The sequence below is a fragment of the Polyergus mexicanus genome, unplaced genomic scaffold (assembly GCF_030449975.1).
Source record: "Polyergus mexicanus isolate NDT 795.1 unplaced genomic scaffold, iyPolMexi1.0 SCAF_17, whole genome shotgun sequence".
In the NCBI taxonomy this organism is placed as follows: domain Eukaryota; kingdom Metazoa; phylum Arthropoda; class Insecta; order Hymenoptera; family Formicidae; genus Polyergus; species Polyergus mexicanus.
This window is the reverse complement of record NW_027223337.1, coordinates 5739618-5762832: the sequence shown is the minus strand read 5'-3', so window position 1 is coordinate 5762832 and position 23215 is coordinate 5739618. Positions and strand designations below refer to the sequence as shown.

The window sequence follows — 23215 nt, the reverse complement described above, 5'->3', positions numbered from 1 at the left end:
TCTTTCCCCCCCCCCCCCCCCTTCTTTCGATATATCGACTCCTCGACATGAAAAATAGACAATCTCGACTTGAGATCAGGGTTTTCAACGCATTTAAGTATCTCGATAAAAATGATTTCTATCTTCCTCTCGTAGCTAATCCGCTCGCCTTCGCGGAATATTGCACTTTGATGATGCTGTTACCCCTTTTCTCTCCCGCGAGAAGTTGCATTTTTACATTTGACATATCATTCCTTTTTTTTTTTTCTACTCGGAACAACGACAATGTAGAGCATCGAGGAAAAATAATTTGCACTTGTTTCTTCTTTTTCTTTTTACGGGCAAAAGAGAAAATTTACAAAAGCTCGCTCATTCTTCATACATATCGACACAAGCGATTACATGTCACGCGACGAACGCCTAAGGTACACGAATGCATTATCCCACCAATATTAAAGATATTACACGTTAACCGTAAATAATGGCTCTGAATAAATCTTATTACGTACACCAAATGTAACTTTACTCCATCGAAGCGCAATCTTGAAATATCAAAAAACCTCTCCTCCTCCCGCGATGATCTTAATTAGACATATATACACGCTAAGAATTTGTTAGAAACTACTACACACCTATTTGTCAAGTCGTTCATACATATATATACTAATACAGGCGTGCGCATTGGTTGGCATTCAAATCGTCGTAATTTCAATAAAAAATAATTTTATATTTTATATAAAATTATATTTTATTTTGAAATACGAACTTTATAATGTTAACTTGTGTGTGATTATTTGAAATTAAGAGTAAATTTAAAATTTGTCTAATTGTAAGTTGACTCTTAGAGAAATTATAAACTATAAATCAAATATTTTTTTAATGCTAAGAGAATACGAATAATTGTTTATTACTGGAACTTTGAAAACTCGCAGACGATTCGAGTGCATGGCGAATGCGCGCGCGCTTATAAGTTTACTTGTTACTCGATGAAGTTTTGTAAAAATTGAAAAATCCTAATCGTAACACACGGAGGTGCGCGTTGTCGGTGCGACTTCGAGTCCGCCGAGATAGTATATGTCATATGTGCTTATGATTTATTTGAGCAGTAATTTATAACGGGAGAAACGTGCACGTGTACATCCCCCTGTCTCTAAGGCGTCCCTCTAACACTTACACGTGGAACGCGACATTAGTGTGGTACGATATTAGATTATTAGAGACCGGTAAAAAAAAAAAAAAAAAAAAAATTTGGCGATCCTCCAAGTCGTATCGACGACATTCGTTAAGAATAGAAGGCGGTTGCGGCGCGAAGAAGGTAAGAAAATCCGATCGCAATTAAGAAACGCGATTTTCTAATACAGTTTCATGTATATTTATGATATGCGACGTGTCCCATAAGAGTATACTTAAGTTTTACAGTCGCTGAACTGGTTTTTTAATCATAATTTTTATAAAAATCACCCCATGAAAATAATCGAATTCAAAAATGGATCGATGGGGATACGTCTTGTGAAGGTTTTTTTTTCTTTTTTTTTTTGCAAAACGCTATTCCGCACGAAATGAATGTATAGCGCAAATTGCGCTTGAAGAGGAGAATGAAGAGAATCTTGAGCGATAGAATATGCGATGGAGGCACTCCAAATCAAAGTTTCCCACGTTCCCGGCTCTCGTCATAACGCGTGCGCTTTCGGCGCGAGACGGGAGAAGTGCGAGAAACACTTGACAAGATTCCAATAAATCTACGAGAGAACAAAACACACACGTCGGCATCGTCTTGCATTCTTCGCGTCGCCGCAAATCTTTTTTTTTTTTCCCCCTCCTTTTAACATACAACTACGTATCTCATTCCATATATTTTGTAACTCGTTCGTTAATTTCCTTTCTTTCTTTCTTTCTCTTTTTTTTTTTTTTGGTCGCTTTTGCACAATATATATCCATCGATTTAGTTAGATATCACTATTGTATCCGTTCGCATACGAAATTCCCGCTCCTGTCCGTTGAGCGGACACATTTTCTTGCCTCTACTATTAAGCGCTTGTAAAATTACGATCACAATAGATGCGTATCTGGAGGAAAAAGAGCTTGAAACTAAATAGCGCCGGCCATTAATTTGCGAACGCTTATAAAAACTTGATAAAATTTCGAATCGATAACATATAAGCCGGTTCTCTTCGTATGCCAAACAATTTTTTTCATCAGAAACATGAATATAAATATTAATTCGTATCTAGAAAAAAAAAAAAGCGACACAATGTACCGTATAGAGCTCTCTTTTTCTATCTCTTTAATTTGTACAACTACCTAAAAGTCGCAGTATTGTGTCTTTTTTTTTATTCCTCGTGTATCCTATTATATTAATGATTGCAATTTATTTTATTCAAATTATTATCAAGTTTTTACGAACGTCGCTTCAAATATTTTTATTCCGTATGTCCAAATGAATTCGAAACTCGTAAGAATGGCTCTAGGTCCAAATACACGCTCGTCATAATCGTGGCCTACGAGAAAGAGAGAGAGACAAGTCGAGCATCTCGCGCACACGCGTGCGGACTGTGAGCCAGCTAACGTATATGCGCGCGATGCGTACATTATCGTCGATCTCTATCCGCGCGAACAATAGCTTTCACGAAGCGAATTGCGAAGGCGGATTAAACGTTAAAAGGTGGCTCGCGTTCTGTTGGGCCGGTTCCGAAGTCTCTCCCGCGCTCTTTCTCGCTCATCGCGCATTTGTTTGTACAACAAGTGCCCTTCGTCGTCGTCGTCGTCACGCGTGTACGCTCAACTGCAAATTACTCGAGTAATTTATGGTATATCTCTGAATTCATATCCCCTCGCCACCATAATTTTCTACCGCCTTCGGATGCAAAGCTAAAGCTCCAAACTTCGGCAGAGCTCTTATACTCGAAAGATTAAAGATATCCCGTTACTATCTTAAACTTGAATTAATTTGATCACGCATATATTTATAACACTCTCTAAAAGATAAGTCGATAATTGTAAGGTCGCGATGCAACGTGTCAATATTATATTCGTTGCTATTCTTATCAAAAATCCCAAATGTTCCAACTCGATGTTTGACACGATGAAACAATTTATTTATAAATTATGGAAACATATTTTTCAAAACGCGAGAGTATAACGTGCGAGTATCGTTGATAGTTTTCTCTTGCATTAGCGCGATTATTTGTGCAATTACGAACGTTGAACGAGCGTGGCATTACGCGGCTTGATATGTAGCGCTGTTTCGCAAAGCGTTTTAGTAAAAATTTTAGAATCGACACAGCCTGCTTTTCTACTCGTGAAAGATTATATTCGCTCCTATTGTCTCCTCTCTACAATAACGGCTCTCTCTCTCTCTCTCTCTCTCTCTCTCTCTCTCTCGCCATTTCTTCTTCCCCTCGCGTTCCTTTAAGTCTACCGATTTCGATCTCTGCTCGTCTCGCATAAACTATGTAAATCCAATCACTCCAAGTTTCTTGTATGAGACGTGCCCTAGTAAGGAGACGAGAATTTCGGAGCAATTGTATCGTAGTAATACTTATTGCGCTTTCATGTAAATAGCTATCAACACTAACATTATACTTTGTTCCTCTTGGCCCTGTATATGATTTTTGTACGAGAGTTTCCAGACCGGAGTGATAGGCACTGTGTTTCCTTTGTATTTTATTTTCCTTTCTCTCAGTTTTATCCGATTCTTTCATTTTTAGTCCCTTTCTTCCCTTCCCTTTTCTCAGACACACCATTTGTCCTTCGTCGAAAACGATGAGCCCTTCGCCCTTGACCGTTTCTCGATGGGAAAAAAAAATAAAATAAAAAAAGAAACAAAAGCGTTCGTTGAGACACGCATTAATTGGCGCGGCATGATGGCCGTTCGCTTTTGCGTGACAAAAAAAAAAAAAAAAAAAATGCGAGCGCAAAAATTTACGTCGAGCAACTCATCGCATCACAATCAGAAACTATTTGCCGTTTTATTCTTTTTTTTTTTTTCTGGGTAAATTTCAAGGATCGATCGTACTCTGTAAGGATCACACGTTGCGTCTAACAATAAACCGCTCGCTCGTCCTTTCGCGCCGATCAAGGAGGCGTTCACCGAGTCCTTTCCCCTCTTCCGCTCAATCGCAATTGGCGGTAGCACAAGTACGAGTAATAATAGTAGTATCAATAATAATAATAATAATAATAATAATAATAATAATAATAATAATAATAATAATGTGACGATAAAATCGCGTATAATTACAGTAAAAGTAATAATATTAATAATTAAACAAAACAATGTTAATATATACGAATAGTAATAATAATAGAGACATATAGATACACTATATGTCGGAAACATAGCATAATCTTATAGAAAAATTAAAAAAAAAAAGAAAAAAGAAAGAAAAACGGTTGTGGTAGTGAACTCGCTGGTATCGATGCGACTATCGCTAATCACCGTTTACGAACAATCGTCGGAAATTAACCGCTACGCGAACGTAAATGTAAAGGAGACTATGAGATCAAATGTTTGATATATCGATAACCGCGCGCTCTCTCGCGCACCCAAGCGTGGCTCGCTTCGCCCTATCGCCGCCCGATGCTGTCGCTGAATCTTAACCGCTGGATTCAGCGTCGATCGTGCAAGCGATCGATCGGAGAAACGCTCGCATGTTATCTTCCATGTATATGTTGCATGTGCGTGTGTTTTGCTTGTATGGTGTGTACGTGCTCGTTCCCGTCCTCGACCGAAGCGATCGCGCTTTCCTCCCTCAGACTTACCTTCGTCGCGAGCACCCATTCTTTTCTCCTCTCTCTCTCTTTTTTTTTATTTTTTATTTTTTTTGGAGAGGGATATCAAAAAATAGTGAAGCTTGCCGCGACAAAAGGATAGCTTGGCAAAAAGGATTCTCCAAAGCATGACGATCCGAAGGAAATATATTTTGATGTCGGGGATATATATCTCGACGATACGTCTGAAAATATTCTGAGCAAATTCTGAAAATATCTCGAGAATATTCTGTCACTTCGCGTCGGGCACGTCAATTCGTTGCCAGCTCGACGAGATATATATGTACGATCGATCGTCACGCTAGGCGTATCGTTCTATTAGTTTGTTCCAAACCGACGACAAGTTTGTTCCTTTCACGAGGGAGTTTCTCGATGATCGTTTTTGCCGATCGCTTCGCCGCTCCTCGCGGGACGACAAAGCGATTATCGTCGACGTAGCGATATCTCGCGCATTATTCACCTTTCAACATCCATATCATTATTTCACATATTATATATACACATACGTACATACATATATATATATATATATATATAAGTAATAGTAATAATGGTAGCAACGCACACCTATTATACCGATCAACATTCTTTCCGCATTCATTCCATTTTGCGTCAAGATAGTTTTACGGTTTTCTCAAGGGTATCCAGGATCGTTTATAACAATAAAGTAGCGCTTCTTTTTCATTTCCACTCCTGATCTATCATACGGCGTGACGAGAATAACGCCACACTTTGCTTTAATATATCAGGAGAAATAAATAAAAATAAAAATAAAAATAAAAATAAAAATAAAATAAAACAAAACTAAATTTCTTCAATTAAACATCGATTAAAACTCTTTTTAACATCGTCCCAATTTAATAAAATGCAAAAAAGTATTCGTACCGAATATAATAATAAAATCATAAAGAAGCTGAAAAACAACAAAAAATGTAATAACCCGTGTACCCAAGCTTTACATCTTAACGCTAAAATCCTGATCATTTCTAATCTCTTTAATTTAAATTAAATACTAGTTACTGTTTTTATTATATATTTAATTTAATTGTAATATTAATTTTTAATTCTGCTTTTTCTATGCTATTACAGTTTTATGTTGTAATTCTAATGAATTTAGAAAGAACGCCGACGTCATAATGCGCGCGCGTTACGTACCATTGCTGGAGATTGTGTGTGTTTATTACTCTCTCTCTCTTTCTCTCTCTCTTACATACACATATTTCGAATATATATTATATTCTACTAAATACATATTTTTTTCTCGGTATATACAAGAAGAAGTAGGCAATTGTGAGTCGCGCGGAGGAACCATTTCGTGAAAATGAATACTTTGCTTTCTTCCGAATTTCCTTCTCGATACATTTTCGATCCGCGCGACTCCAATCGCCCACCCACGCTCTTACCGATATATATATATATATCTTCATACAAAAGTATACTACAATACATGTACAAAAAAAAAAAAAAAAAAAAAAAAAAATGGATCTCGAAAATGTCACTCATCGTGGCTGTCGTTCGTTTTCTTCTTCTTTTTTTTTTTCAATGACCGATATCCGTTGACGCCGCAAAGATGATTCGTCGCCAGTTCTTTGCTAACAATAAGTAATAAACTTTGCTAATCTTGCGCTATGCTGATATTCAAAATACGAAAAGAACCAATGCAAACATCTAATATCGTTTTAAATATCTAAAAATTTAATATTGGCGGACTAGTTCGTAAAAAAGATTCAGCACTGTCAAGTATCAAATCTCTGAGATGTTGATCGCTGCAATGATGGGGGGTTGGAAGCGTGTTGGCGCGAAACGAAGATCTATTAAATTGAAATATGCGCGTTGACTGAACGTCTCTTCCGATCGTATACATAACGAGATAATGAAGAGAATCCTAAATATTTTCCATAAATTTCTCCAAGAAAGAAAAAAGAAAAAACCATGAAACAAGGCCACGTGTAATGCCCTATCTCTTGAATTTATCTTAATGGCTTATACATGCTAATTATCATCCATTCTACGGATATCTCGCTATCCGCAAAGATTATACGGTCGAAGTTAACCGCAACCCAATTGATCGTATCTCTTTCCCCTCGAAGAGACATCCCGGCTCAATATAATGATCGGTCTCGCGAACACTCGCCTGCGTTAAATACAAAAGCGACACGAAAGCCACGATGCGCGTCAATCGGAGAAAAAAAATCGTGGAGGCGTACAATTTCGAGAAGCAATATATTCTCGAGCGCCAAGTACAAAAGACGAAGACACGCGATGGCGAATATATTCGGTCGTCTGTCGAAAGTCGAGCATGTGTGATTCGCGTAGGGGAAAAAAAGCTCAACGATAACAGTGGCGATAAATGGCGTTATCGTGTCCTCGCCAACACGTTCAATCGAGATCTTCGAATCGATTGGTACGCGAGATGCTCGCGGGGATTCACGGAAACAAACTTCTCTTCCTGTTGACGGAGAAGACTCGCGTCCATCGTGAGGACCGCAACCCGCGGTTGACAAATCCGCGGCTAACGATCCCCCTTCGTGAAAAAAGCATTGCATACAAACCGAAGACGAATAACGATGTCCATTCCTTATCCGTTACTCTTTTTCTTTCTTTTGATTTTTCAAAAGCTTGGCGAGGTCCAATCGTCACTATGATTGAGAAGTATGGCCATGATATCAGATGTGCTAGACGTGAAATCTACGTCCTTCATGTCCTCCATCTCCTCCATGCTCGTCGTTAGATCAGCCAGTTCGGACAGGTCGTCGGACAATTCGGCATTAATTATCAATTCTTCGAGTTTAACCGGGCAACCAATGTTGCTAAAGTCGTCGGTGAGCAAAGAATCATCGGCGAGGAGAACTCCCGTAGTGCCAGTCGTCGTGGTCGTAGGGATGGACGACATGACGGGCGATTGCGACGTAAGTAACGCCGCGTTGGACGGAACGGCCGCGTCCATTAGCATAGGTTGCGACCACGTCCTGAACGGACTCGTTTCCCGCTTCATGCCGAAAATCGTTTCCTTCAGCTTCTCCTCCTTCGTGTGGAAACTCGTCGCCGATTGCCGAACGCTAGAAGTCGAATTCGCGCGGCAATATCCGCGATTGTTCGTTCGCATCACCGACGCTATGTCCGGCAAAACATTCTTGCCGGCGAAATCGTTCGCGTTGTCCATTTCGACCTTCGGTTCCTGCTTAATCTTGATGGGGATGGCATTGTAGATTGCGTGAACCGTGGGAGCGGATTCCGAGGTGTAGTTATCGTCGTAGAAAGTGGCGGATTCGGGCGAATCCGGGGTGTCGCAGGTCGGACTGGTGGGCACTTTAGCGGTCACTATGGGTGGCGCCGAGGTGTAATCCACATCAGAGTGCAGTGTATTGCACGGTGTCTCCAGAGTTTCCAGGGTCAGTCGGACTTGTTTGGAGTTCAACCTGGACACCGATTTGCCACTCGGCAGAGTCTGCAACCTCTTCATCGGCTTCTTCAAGGTCTGCTGCTGGGTATTGTTGTTATTGTTATCGTTCCTCGTTCTGGTAGCGTGACTAGCGGCGGGTGCCGCTGAGGGCGGCGACATTGGGGAAGTGGCCACGTATGAAGAAGTATGATGCACCATCGGGCTGTTTGATGGCGTCGACAATGACGACGACGATGATGGCGACGGCGATGGTGACGGCGACAATGATGCCGATGGCGATGGTAACGACAACGGCAACGATAATGACGCCGATTTCCGCGGTCTCTTTCTCTCCTTTGTCTTGGAGACTTCCGCGGGTTTCGAGGTCTTCTTCCTGGGTCGGTACTTGTAGTTTGGATATTGTTTTTGATGAAGCTGCCTCAGTCGCTCGGCCTCGTCTCTGAAAGGCTGCCTAGCTTCTTCCGATAACAGCTTCCATTTTTTTCCTAATTTCTTGCTGATCTCGGCATTATGCATATCTGGCTGTACCTCGCAGATCTTTCTGCGTTCCATTTGCGACCAGACCATGAACGCGTTCATAGGCCTTTTGATCCGGTTCGGATTGTTTTTCTTGGTCTGCAACAAAGAAACAAAAAAAAGGGCGTTTATTAATTTTTTTCAATTCTAATATCTCGATTATACATAACATAATTAATATAACATTTTTAATTAAGAAATTCTTACATTTAACATATTTTAAAATTACGTCGATAATCAATAATTTTGTATGATTATTAATATAAGTCAATATCCGTATTACAGCAATATGCCACAATAAGTATACGAGCTATTTTAAATCAAAACCAGAAGATTTCTCTAAAATTTAAAATATTGCCACATCGAAAGAGAATCCCGATAGTCATATCGATATTCACCGATATCCGATCTATTTAACTCGACATCTGACCGCGGATGATTCTGTCATCCCATCGGATATATCCAATTGACCGCGCTCTTCGCATTAGACAAACACAACCCGGAATCGAACGATCACATTCGACTTTAAATATGGAATACAACGAATGCGGGTCGACATTTTTTTTTTTTTTTTTTTTTTGTGACTGACGCACCGCGATCGACTCGATCGGGAGAGAGCGCTTATGTGTACGAAAAAAAAAAAGAAAAAAAGAACGAACGTACAAAACAAAGGTAAAACGAATCAAGAGACACGACACCCGTAATAAAGCGAGCGGCTGCTCCCGTTTCGGCAGTAATTTCTGATATTACGCTACAAATTGAGCACGACACGGAAAAAGCTCCTCGCCGCCTCGTCACGGAATCGGGGGCCCCGGTTCGGCTATGCGTGCGTGCGTACCTGCACATGCACATGCACATGCGTGTGTGCCCGCGTATCGACGCGTTATTCACAATTAACCCGCAGCTGACGGAAGCGGGTGACCAAGGCCGAGCTCCCGAGACAGACTCCGCATCTCAACTCGCTACACGATGGTGGCCTTCGCGAACTTGACGGAGAGGCGAGCGATATATGCGTGCGTATGTAGCACCGCTGCGGGCTATATGCGCGTCTTGTTTCGCCGCGGATACGCACACACGCGCGCGAGCGCGCGCGCCCATATGGAGAAGCACGCATAGAGTTTCTATGGCTCTGCGTGACAAACCGCGTAGAGACCGCGTATCACGCTAATCTATCGCGTATCGAGGACTCTATCCGGATCGCGATTGCGTTGCGCACGCAGATTGGGAGAGAACGGATCGATCGAGCTCCAAATCTCGATTCGCCGGAATTTTGACCTCGATCTTTTTTTCTCAATCTTCGCTCGCTTTTACATTGACGCATACAATGACTTCGTTCTGCAATACGCGTACAATTTTAAATTCTCAACGTACAATGTAATACGATCTTAAGAAGAACGTGCCCAAGGGATTCTTTCATTCGTCGAAAGAACGTACTATGAGAGAAGTATCAAGCCAATATATTTTATTCTCGACACTGTCCAACAGAAGGATATATTACAGTAGGAGATAGCCAATTTTAAATATCTCAAACGGAAAGGAAGATCCGACAAAGTATTATCTTTATTGCGTCAAATATAATTATTTTAGAATTAAAAATGAAAGGCAAAGAGAAGCATTTGTCGTTTCAATCGTTTTAAATTTTACTCTTGGATACTTTGACATCTTCTCTCTCTCTCTCTCTCTACCATCATTGAATCATCGAAGTTAATAATAAAAAAATAGAGAGAAAATAAGAAACATCTACTTTTGGTTTCGACATCTTTTACAGAGCATCGTAAGAAACATTCGCGCAACTACATCTCGTTCCTCGAAACGTTGATTGAAAAACACCGATAGCTGATCGCGCGATCAACATACGGAATGACAATCGCGTCCCTCGGTGGATTCGTCCATACGACACTCTTCCGCGATCGTGATCGCCGAGGAAGGGGAGAAAGAGGAGGTAGACGACAGAGAACCATAGATCAAACAACACGCGATTCGCCGGCGCGCGACGTGCGTTATCGCTGAGAAAGGAAGAGGAAGAGGAAAAGCCGCCGCCGCGTATTGTCCTTTTTGGTCGCACGCGACGCCGTCCGTGGTCGCGAATCGCGCGAGAAAGGGAGAGAGAGAGAGAGAGAGAGAGAGAGAGAGAGAGAGAGAGAGAGAGAGAGAGAGAGAGAGAGAGCAAAGTCAGGGGGCACGTGTGTATAATAGTACGCACACACGCATTAGTCAGTGACGGGGCCCCGCGGATTCAAGGATCGTGTTCGTCGGTGACGCACAAACGACGAGTCGCTCTTGTAAATCACCTCGCCGCTTCCTAGTCGCGCGGCCGTGAAACACGGAATTGTCATTTGTGCCGCGAAACGTGAGAAAGTTTCAAATGGTTCGGGCCGCGAATGCTCTCCTCTGTTGGTTTCACAACCGATTCAGACACACTTCCCTGTTCACTAATAGGCGCATTCGGTGCGCACAATGATATTTCTCTTGCCGAGACTCAGATGAAGATAAAATAGACCGAGGTAATCAATTTTTTTAAACTTGAAACTTTTTAGAAATAAAACCCTATAAAACATATATAATGTAGTTATTTTAAATATCTATTTTTTTATGTTGTTATCTCCGATTTAATAGCGTAACGATATCTTTCACGCTGATATATATATATATATATATATATATATATATATATATATATACACATATTATATACATATAAAGTATATCATCAACGAATAGTCATCAATCTTTATTGATTTTACGATAAGTATATGTATGTATGTTGCCATCGAAAAATATCGCAGTGCTTTGTTTATCTCACTCTATCACAATTATCCTAATTGACCGTATAAATATCTAAAGATGATAATCTCTAATTGGTTAAATGACCGATAACCATACGGCTGAACGATCAACTGTCCGATCATCGAGGATGATTATTTCGACCAGACGGATTACATGCCGTCTCGGCCGCGGCTCTCTCGCGCTCGCGATCCGATTTATGTAACACCCGATAGAGAAAGATGAACCTGCGGCGCGTCTCGCGCAATATCTGGCGCAACATATCGTGTATATATATATATATATATATATATATATATATATATATCTCGAGGCGGCCCCGATCGTTTTTGACGAGTTACACGCCGCAAAAATGAGAGATATCGTCGACCAGGCGGCGCGCGATCGACCTAATGGATTCTCTCTCTCTCTCTCTCTCCTTTCGAGAGGCCGCAACGACGCCGGCCCCGAATCTGGGAGCCCTAAAAAAAAAAAAGCCCGAGCAGCCAAGGTGGAGGCGAAGTCGTTGCGAAGCCCCCCGGGGATCTCCCGCCATCACTGGCGGAGTCCAGATAAATCATTATCTTCGCCGACCGGCTTTTACCTGCGACCCGTGAAAATCGCACGGACACGAGAAACCGCCAAATCGAGCGTGACTGTTGGCTCGCGAGAGAATTGTGTCGAAAGTATGGTTTCCAAGGGATGCGATGAGGTGGGTTGCCCACCCTCCCCCCTCCTCCACGTGTAGTACATTTCGTTGTAGTTTACGCAGCTTCGCCATATGTTTTGCTCCTATTATAAAAGTGATGGAAAATGGTTTATGGACGGTTTTTACTTAGAGAGCCTGAACTTGCATTTTTATATTATCTGGACTTTGAGTTTTCAAGGGCCTGGCAGGACCTTCCATCTATAGTCTCATGATCATATATATACACTCGTTTATAATATTGAAAAAAAAAAGAAAAAGAAAAAAAATAATTCTCAAGATTTTTTTTTTTTCCCCCTTCAAATTATGAAATACAATAATATGCGAGTAGTTACGTTCTTCTTCGAACAAGAATGACCAAGAATCATTAGATTATACATGTATAATTACTTAGCGAAAAATTCAAGCGTCTTGCAAAATTTCAGCGCGAGTATATCGTGTACGATATAACGATATAATGATGTCATAACGATATCGAGGATAAAGATATATCGATTGTTGCGAAAGAGAGAGGTCTCGCCCCTTCCTTCCCCCCCCCCGCCCCCGCCCTCTCCGTATCGGCTAATTTCCCAGGCCGTTTCGGTCCGCGGACTTTCCACGAAAGAGTCCAAGACCTTGGTGCGTCTCGTTGTTGATGCGCGGGCCGGTGCGCGTTACGCAACGCGTAATTATCGAAACGCAAAAAGACGAGCCCCCTCCTCCCCCGCCCCTCGTCGACGACGACAAAGAAGAAGAAGAAGAAGAAGAAGAAGAAGAAGAAGAAGAAATCGCGCGCGAACGCAAGGGCATCGCATTCTGATCTGCTCGCGATTTGCGTTGCTTATTAGACAGCGGTGTATGTTAATGCGGCTAACGCCGTGTGTATGCGCGGCGTATATTATACTTTCAGATGTCAGACGGTCGACGTACCTAAGGCGCGGGGGGTGCGGCGGAGGAGATCGCGAGAGGCCGAATGTAGGTTACGAAAAGGAGAGCCATCTCACCTCCTCCTCCTCCTCCTCCTCCTCCTCTCTGATTCGCCGCATCCCGCGTTTATATTCAGCGCGATCTCCCGTTAGACGCAATTGAAATTGTGAGAATCGTTGGATCTCGGTGTTAACACAATGTTAACGCGCGTAGTGTATGAGCGGAGGATTCGAGAGAATCTGACAACTTGATTTACAAGTGCTAATAAGATTAATAAATCTAGTATCTCTATTGCGTTAATATAAAAGATAATGCCTTTTATGCCTAGTAAAAGATAAATTGTAGGCGTGCAGCGTCAATAGAGAGATGTAGGCAAATATTGTAGAAAAATACTATGGTAAAAGTATATAGTATAGATAATAGTATAGGTGAATGGTAAAAGTAATTAAAAAAATAGACAAAAGATATCAAATTTGATTTTTTGGACAAACTGCTAAAATGAAGAGAATCATAAAAATATATGACACGTACAAAAGCGAAGAATACAAGAGGGGGGGGGGGGGGGGGAAGGGAGGAAAAGAAAAAGGAAAAATTATATAAAATTTTGAAATAAAAATATATAGCACTTTCTTTCATATATCATTAATTATTTCATGAAATTTCGAGCGATTATGACAATTTTCTTCTTTTATTAATTTTTAACAATATACACACTCCCCACTATATAGGATTTTTAATTGCATTCGAAAATTTAAATACAATTAAATATACGTCACGACATTTTTATTTGTCAAAGAGAAATTAAATTATCCAATGATATTCCCGCGACCGTTGACCTCACTGTATTTACATAACATTTTAAATTAACTTATGAAACAGCCAATTAACGAAAATCGGGATATACGCGGGGGGGAGTACCCGACGAAATAAGATTTCAGCAGTGAAGAAGATTCGTCGATTGCTCGCGTACATAAAACGAAAACCGGTACGTATGTGCATACGTATATATATATATACGTACATACGAAGATCAAGAATCGTACACGGTAGTACGAGAGAAAAAGAAGAAGAAGAGGCGACGGCGTGTGCCCCAAAAGTAATTTCGTGACGCCCGGTCGTTATTTACGAGCGCCTCTCTCTCTCTCTTTCTCTCTCGCCTTCTCGTGTTGCTTGCCGCTGTTGTTGCCTGCCTCCACCATTCGATCGGCGCTCGATGCGCGATGGCCGCGTTTTCTCGACGCAGCTGTCCTTGGCCAACCCGCGCCCTACTCGCTACCGATCGCACCTCTATCGTTATCCTCCTCGCATATCGATTCTCTACCTGCCGCTTGTTATTTAGAACTTGGAAAAATCATCGTCCGTCCTCCCACTTGGCCACCACCTTTGCGGAATATCTCCAGCACCCGCGTGCTCTCGTTTGACAACTATAGTCGCGTAAACAGCGTTCTCCTAAATCATGCTTCATGTCAATTCCATCAGATTCTCAACGAACGGATGCTACCACAAATGTATCTCACGCCAAAATCGAATTTGAACGGATTACTTTTTAATTTGGAATTTTTTTTACATTTGATTCATTAGATGCGTTTTCAAATGTAATCAGTCCCCTGCACACAAATATATATTTAATATATTATTTAGATTGTGTAAAAAATAAATCTTCCCAAAAGATATTTCTAATTATAATATTAATTATAATGCATTTATCATATTTTTCATTGATACTATGCAACTTTAAAAATTAATTTGCCACAAAAAAAATAATCCCTAAATGATAAATATAAAACTTCCACTATATATATATATATATATATATATATATATAATTGAAATTAATGCGAATTCTTCGAAGCGGAATCCATTTCAATGCTCCTTCGTTAAAGCCATTCGTAACAGTCCATCGACCTGATGTTCCATCCGAGATGCGTCACATCCGTGTCGCCGTTTACGAAACATCGGATGTTACCGCCCGGTAACATCGCGAAACGATCGCGGCGACAGGCGATTTGGTAAAATCGTCTGATAACGGATCCTCCTAGCCTCCTTCCGTTATCCGCCTCTCCTCCCTTTCTCTCTTTATCTATATAGTCGCGTCGTGTCAGATCTCGTCATAATGATTCATCCAGTTGGCGCGAATGCGATCATGGCACTTATAAAATACACAACGATATATTTGTGCCTGGCAGACTTAAGTGTTTTTTAAACACATCGAGTTTCAAACGTAGCGTTATACAATATTTTAGCTTAAAATCATCTTTTTCAAGTCCTCAATTCGAATGAAACTGTCAAACTAATTTCTACATTAATTTTTATGGTAATTTCAATGATAAATATCACAATTTGATTAAATCACGCTAATTGACTTTAAAATTGCAAAATGGAAAACAACATTAGTCCATTAGATAAACTATCGACATATCAATTTCTTCTGCATAAATTTGATTTTATTAATGCGATATTAAGATAATTTTTTTTTTTCCCCCACACATATATAGAGATGACAATTTTTCTAGATGCGAGATTCCGGGCACCCTCATTCCTTTATTAACGCCTCGAGATCTCGTCGATGCAAAAACTCAATAGAGCGGTTTACCTCTCTCGAAACGTGATACGGATTCGATGTAAGGAAGAGAAAGAAAAAAAAAAAAACCTATTGGCCTCCAACAAAGAGTTAAAATCAATTCTCCGCAAACAGCACCGTACTGCTGTTTGATTCAGCAACCGTTCGTCTCGGCGAACGTACTTTCGTTTGACCTTCGCCGACACAATTTACCGCTATGAATCTGTCAACGCGACCTTGCAATAGACATTAATCTCGGCCGATCGACCGTAGAGAGGCCCGGAGAGAACGCTAAAAGCATTTTTTTTTTTATCGTCTGTCTCTTTCTCTCTCGCGGCGACACACGAATCGCTTTTCTCGCGCCATAGAAATCTCTCGTAACGTTCCGCTTAAGAACTCGCGAGCGTTATTTCCGGGTCGGGAATCAATCGCATCGTTGTTGCGCCTGGCCACTTTTTACGAGGTACCTAGATAGAGACGACATTGTGCAGCCGATATCGGCAATGTCATTGAGATTAGATCGATAGATAAAGAGCAGGACGATAGGCAAATAACCGATAACGTCAAAGACCTCATTTTATCGCGCGCCGCAGACTCGTACGCCGCTGTTATTATTATCGTAACAAATTTTATAAACACAAATATGTATATTACGGGAAAAAGATATTGAAGCGAACGTTTCTTTTATCTTTACAAATGTAAGAATGATTTCTCGCGCAACGATGACATTGATCGAAAATAAATTTAGATGCGTATGTAAGTTCTAACAGATCTATTTGTTTAACGTATTTAGCATCGTGATGTCGCACTTAAAGATACGATTTATTACAATATAACGTATATAACGTCGTCGACGTTCGCGAAACGCACGGATTATATTGTATTTACAGTTGGTCTTTTAAGCGCGGCGATCGTCGCGAGATAATCCCGCTTTATATTCGCATAACCGTAACAATAACTCGCGCCACCCAAGTAGAAATCCCAGTTCTTATCGGGATCTTCCTACAGCGCCACCGTAACTCCAATCTTTACGGCCGATTTTACGCATACTCGACAAAAGACGTAACTGTTCTTCGTTCGCCGACGCGCGACCGCTTTTCCGCTTTTCTCTATCCGTCTCTCTACACCATATTGTATACTGTTCAGAATCCGAACGAACTTGCTCTCGCTCAATCGCTATCGTCGTGCTTATCGCGTTCCATCGCCCTATTAATATTAATTGTAAGTGAAACACCAAGTATCGTAATTACAACGTGACCCGACTCACGCGGACTCGCACGCGTAACTTTCGAGGAGCGAAATCGGCGGCGGGAGTTCTCATCCCGCCATTTCACTGTCGCTTTCGTAATACCGTTACACCGGTTAACACGGTGTTACGGCATCGTCGATGGTTTCACCGTCGCGGTTAATAATTCGCCTCATAGATAATCTAATGTTCAGTGATTAAAACCTAGTATGCGTGATGATTTTTATTTTCCTTCGTATTTACATGCACTTGCGAATCGAGAAAACCCGTACGTTGGTGGGGAGAAATTTTTCCATCGTCTTGAAAAGTATAAATTTATTTTGATTCTTATTAATTTAAAAAAAAAAAAAAAAAAAAAAAATCTAAACTACTCATTTTTAATGAATTATAGCGTTTTGCGGTCTCAATTAGTTTAAAAATAATTTTATGAAATAAAATTTAAAAGATATATATATATATATAAAAATAATTTCCAATAGTTTATTTTTTAATCGCGATATTTAAATTGTCAGCATTAAACGCGATATATCTAGATATCCATATCCTTAGCCACGCTGACGCCATAATAAGACGTATTAGGTGCTTAGTTTTTCTTAATTGCACGATAGCAAGATCGCATTGAATATCGATGAGAATTGAAAAAAAAAACGTTTAAACATGACACGAGAAAGCGCACGTAGTGTGCACGGATCTGAATAATAATTTTTCGTAAATAGAATAATCGTGCGGGAGAATGCGAAATGTCACGTTCAAAGTTGACGGCAGACTTGTGTTCTCCGCGATGCGCGCGGCTCCATCGAGCCGACAACCAGCTGGCTACGGGATATTGGTAATTGCCGCGATAATTGTTCACGATAAAACACGGATCTTTCTCCCGCAGACGTCGTATCCACCGGATGCGCTTCCCAGAACGTCGTCCGACTTATTCCGCGCCGCGCGTTATCACGCGAGCTTTCTACGAAAGCGAGCCGAGAACGAAGCCGGGGCCGCGTATCCGCTCGTAGGTTTTTACTCTCGATAGCACGAAGGCAATACGTGGAGGAAACGCGTCTCTCGATTAAAATTACGCTACGCTTGTTTACGTATCTACCGTGTTTGCCAATATTACTTAATCGTTTGCGAATCGCAATGTCTTTTTAAACGCGCGTAAGCATCGTGAAATTTATTAACGTAATTCACGTAATGCGAAAGATTGAAACTTATTCGATACGGAGATACAAACAGATTTTTCTCTCGTAATAAATGCAAGGGTCTGACTTACTTATCTAGTACAGGAATTGTGACGCTCAAAGCACAAGACACAAGACAAGAAGCAGACGGTCGTGTTTGGCGGTAAATTCTAACGAAACGCATGTCATGTGAATACTTGTCAACGCGCGTTCCACTTGGAAATCGTCGTTAACGTCGGTGCACGCTTGTCTCTAGTAGAAAGGCTCGCGTATACCAAGGCTACAGCAGGTAATCGGGATAATTTGATGGGATTGTATCTATCGGAAGAGGAGGAAGAGAAGAAAGAGGAGGATGGGGGAGGGGGAGGGGGAGGGGGAGGAGGAGGAGGAGGTGGAGGCGAACGGACGACGGCAGGAGAGAATGCCGAGAACAGTCAAAGAGAAGTTCAGAGGGCCAATTTACCGGACGAGATTAAGCCTGCGAGAAAAAGAAATTGGAATCGAGACGAAAATTACGGATCTCACGTTCCCCGTCGAGTCCTTTTTTCGTCCTACCCCGCGCCACGTCCTAATACACACGCACGCATCCACGAATAGTTTATTTCCGAAGCGACATAAATCAAAGATGAAAAAATAATTTCTATATCAGATAAATGAAAATGTATACATAATTGTATATTCTTGGCTAAAAATAGCCCGTATTGTGAGATATTTCTAGTTTCATGCAGAGATGAGTAAAGAGAGATTATTATATTTTTACTTAGTAGACAGCACGCATACATAAATATTAAATGTTCCAAAAATCTTAATTTCTATTAATGAATTTGATGTCAAGATATTATATGAAATTCTACGATATCTCTCTTACTCCCCTTTGCGCTTTTCAATCGCGCATTCCGGACGAGTAATTCATGACTCGTATATTGCGATTTCTCGAGACGGATGCAGCAGAGATTCGATATGCACGTAATGCAAAGTTATGGAATATCAAAAGAAATTAAACTGGCTAACGTAATTGCAACGCAATCAAATCGAAATAGTCATCGAATCAAGTAAGAACAAAGATATATAAAAATTCTATATTTCTTCGAAGAATTGTAATTCAATCCATTATACAATATATATAAAATTTATTTAACAACTATTTAATGAAAACTATCTTTTTTTTCTTCAAATTACCTTTATTTTTATTTTTCTCTTATTAAGCCTAATATTTATCTATCTATGTTGAACGAGAAATGTTAAAATGTTGATACCGGATTAATTTCTTTTTTAATATTTCGTAATAAAATGTATAATGTAATTATACAAAAAGAGACATAATTGGAACCCATATCTCTTAGTATTCAAGAATTATTTAAACGAATCTTCTCAATGATTCGGATTGGATGATAAATAGAATAGCTATATTCCCAATTGAATATCGATTGCCTAAAGTCTAAATAAACGACCGTGCTGCATCGTCGAATTACAGCCTCTCGAAGGATTTCAATGCGATGGCAAGAGTCGTGCGTGTGAAATCGAAAAATCACGACGATGACGCGAATCGATCGATTATTCCGCGCCGCGAACGCATACTCGAGAATATCGGGGAATGTTATTTCCCCGGAGCGATACAAAATACACAACCGTGTGTAGGATTACCTGGTCGAACCGAGCTCTAGAATTAGAGAGACCCGGAGTCATTAAAATCCCGAAGGATAACTGACCGTTCGAAAGATTCGAGGCCGGGACTTAGAAAAATCTTGGCCAGATCTGTGTGTGCCACCGAGCAATTATGTACGGGGGAGGAATATCCGGTTCATATATCGGTCTCTTGATGCGGGAAGCCGAGGTCTGGAAATATCTACGAATTTTCACGCGAGCCATATGGCACCCTGTTTCGTCGCTCGCAACGAAACACACACACACGCTCGTCGAATGCACGGGTCCTTAAGTAGGGATGTAACGCTACATAGGTCTGAAGAGCAGAAGGCATACTCAAATTGTATCTGACGACCCTTTTCTTTGATGTTTTCGAAACCGCTCTTTCTCTCGGAACCTTCCAAGAAAAATTCCCTACGAGAGAGATTACGTTAAATCCGAATAACACATTTTTAGTGTAGAAAGGTTGAAAAGATTAAGGAGCGCCTATATATTTCCGATTTTATACAACATTTACAATTTCTTGCCCTTTATATCTTTAGTGCCTAGCAATATATATTTGATTTACGTAAAGGCTCTGACGATGAGAATTTTAAGACTATTGTTATGTACTGTATCAATATAAGTGTAGAATTTCTCATTCTCGGCAACCGCGGTACAAGGATAAATATTATACATTCCTATATTTGGAACGACTGATTTCTTTCGGTTAAAGACGCTGCCACAAACTTCGCCGATCGATACATAAGCGAGGGGGGGAAAAAAAAAACGTTTATGACGTCGAAGAAACGAATCCCGCAAACAAACAACGCATCGGCGATATTTCACGTTTCGTGTCTAACGAGTTATCTCAATATACCTATCGTATTCCTCATCAAGATACAGAAATCTTTTCGACAAGTCCAATAATACATTGAATCATTGCCGGATGGATTGAACCGATGACCGAAACTTTCATCCTTACGATTGTTCCGCTTTAAGGATTACATTTACGTCTGTATTTTCCGGTATATTTAGATATTTTTAAAATTTTTTCCCTCATAGATTGTAAAAGAAAAAAAGTAACGTAATCAAATATACAAAAATAAAACAATCTCTTCATTTTATTGTTTTATACGAATAATAATGATCATTGCAAAAATTGGTAGATTAATGACGCGAGCTTTCGTATTAGGAATGGGCTTAATGCACGATCTAGTAGAAACCACACAAAAGATGTTTTCAATTATCGCGAAAAAAAAAAAAAGACGCGCGAGATTGTCCCGTGAATAAACGCACGCATGATGTTTCGAGAAATCGCGCCTGTCATTTCCAGCTGTGTAACCAACGCGATCGTCCATCATAAATTCATAAAAGTCGCATCGATGAATACGAAAGAGAATACGCGTGAAGCAATAAATTTCGTTAACGCTAGAGATTTATACACTTCGAGCCACGCGCGCAGATAAGAATATAGTTTATATGATTCGTTTTTATAAGTATAAGTTTCTTCCATATTATCATTTTTTTTTTTTTTTTTTTTTTTTTTTTTTTTTTTCCCACTATGATATGATCGTTATGGCAAAATCATATTTCTCGTTTATCGAAACTGGGGAAAGCGCTCTCTCAGGATGTTAATCCGACTTAAGGAAGACCGTCGATGTATTTGTGCAGTAAATCTGTGATGGGAGTTTCGAAATTTTTACCTGCGGCCGCTTTCGTAAAGCTTAACCTTCGTCATGCGAATACTGATGCCATTCAAACTCGCATATAACATATACACTTTTCTCTTCAATTAATATTTACTGAAAATTTTCTTTAGAAAAATAGAAATCGATAGGTATAAAAAGAATTCACCGGATCGAACGTTTCGACCGACAAACTTATTCCGCGAAATGAAACTCTTTATAATAATATGGATCCGTCATATACGCTGGTCGGGCTGTCAGGCGATCCGCCATCTGGGGATTAATTTAATAGCCGACTCGAACAGGCCGTATCGTGTATCGACGCAATTTCTGTCTAATGCGAAATGATTTTTATCTCGATTTCTATGATCGTAATTCTCTTTCACATAGCTACCTTAACACGTCCGCGGATAATGAAAGATCTAACTATCGCAATGTTAATTTTACGATGTGTAATTGCATAAAATATATCATAAATTTTTATCGTAATATCGGCAACGCAATCTTAATCGTTAAAAAATACTTAAAAAATATTTTAGACTGAAATCGCTTTTTTCAATTTAAGATTTATGCCTGATGTCTGTTTAAAAGAAAATGCCGTGTCGAAGAACTTCCGAAAGTCATACAAACGTAGAATCATAAAAATAAAATATTTTAAAGATGATGAAAGAATGTGGTATTATTCCTCTCAAATGGACACTGGCCATAAAATAAAATAGAAAGTGTCTATTTAAATTTTGAAAGTAATCCTGATAATTTTCTTTGATTTTTTCAAGCATTTTCGTTTAAATTTTCAAATAAAATTGTAGCTTTTAAAATTGATTTACTTCGTAAATTTCTTAACGTTCCTCTCTTATACAATGACGGGAGAAAAATTTAAGAGCAAAACTGAACGTCGTTCTTAAAAAATAAAGCAGGAGCAAGATGATTTCGAGACGACAAAGTTTCGATAAAAATTCCTAGAAAATTTCCGGAAATCCTCTAATTTTTTTCATATATGAAATAAAATTCTAATTACTTCTACGTACTTACCTGAGTCGCATCTGAATAAGGCGTCGGCGAATTTTGATCAACCAGTAAAGATCCGAATACGATGGGTATCCCCGAGTTCGAGGGATTATCCTGTTGCGTAGGCACCATTTTCGGGCCGCTTGGAAAAAAACTCCACGTGCACTTCACTTCAATTAAATTACAAATCTGATGAAATCGACGACTCGCATCACAATCCGTACGCTTTGTCAGCGAACGTGAAGATTACTCTTACGTATCCTCGATCGCTTGTCGATCACACACGCAGGCGATTCTCTACAGATCGACGTACCTTCCGTACGTCGGAATAAATCCGATATCTCGCTGCGGCGAGATAATCGCACAACTCGAAAACGAGTGCTCGTTTCTCCAGACAAAACTTTAGATCCGTATCTAAACAGCTACTTTGCTTATATATTGACTGTCGGGCGAAAATGACCGAAGGGCGATATACGATGCTTCTTCTCTCGTGAACGCGACTCGACTGTGGACGATGAACAGCGCGCGATTCAGCGCGTAGCTATTTCTCCGATCACTGCGTAGAACGCCTCTTCGCTTGCGGATCTTATCCGAAAACGGGAGAGACGCGACGGCACGTATTTCCGCATCCACGTGCTCGCGGAGCAGCGACGTGATTACGGTGCGTGTCAATCGTATTCTTCTATCGCTCACGTCGAGCGTATACGCTTTTTCCCGGCTCTATACCGGATATCGATGACGCGTACGCGCGTTTAGACGTTAGACGATCCTCTCACAGTCGCTCGTCGATCACGAATTGACATCCTCGCCCGTTCGGGTAACGAATTATCTCGGATACTCACTCCACGAGCGCTCATGTGCTACTGACTGAAACGTGC

General features: G+C 40.4%; 2 protein-coding genes and 1 long non-coding RNA gene across 3 annotated transcripts in view; 1 reads left to right on the top strand and 2 right to left on the bottom strand.

The window, feature by feature from the left end:
- Positions 1–23215, bottom strand: part of LOC138940688 (uncharacterized) — a 125109-nt gene that overhangs the window by 40212 nt on the left and 61682 nt on the right. The window lies entirely within an intron of this gene.
- The window catches only part of Dh31 (diuretic hormone class 2), a 275640-nt gene that overhangs the window by 199593 nt on the left and 52832 nt on the right, over positions 1–23215 (top strand). The gene's annotated exons all lie outside the window — the stretch shown is intronic.
- Positions 15–23181, bottom strand: LOC138940684 (uncharacterized). Its single transcript, XM_070309800.1, has 2 exons — positions 22362–23181; positions 15–8767 (listed from the first exon to the last, which is right to left on the bottom strand). The coding sequence occupies exons 1-2, from the start codon at positions 22467–22469 to the stop codon at positions 7361–7363; spliced, it is 1515 nt and encodes a 504-aa protein (XP_070165901.1). The 5' UTR covers positions 22470–23181; the 3' UTR covers positions 15–7360.

What these genes read in the sequence shown, in the direction of transcription:
- LOC138940684 (XM_070309800.1), bottom strand. Translation starts at nt 22,469, where the DNA reads ATGGTGCCTACGCAACAGGATAATCCCTCGAACTCGGGGATACCCATC. An exon ending in CTTATTCAGATGCGACTCAG is followed by an intron (nt 8,768 to 22,361) that starts GTAAGTACGTAG and finishes TCTTTGTTGCAG; the next exon opens with ACCAAGAAAAACAATCCGAA.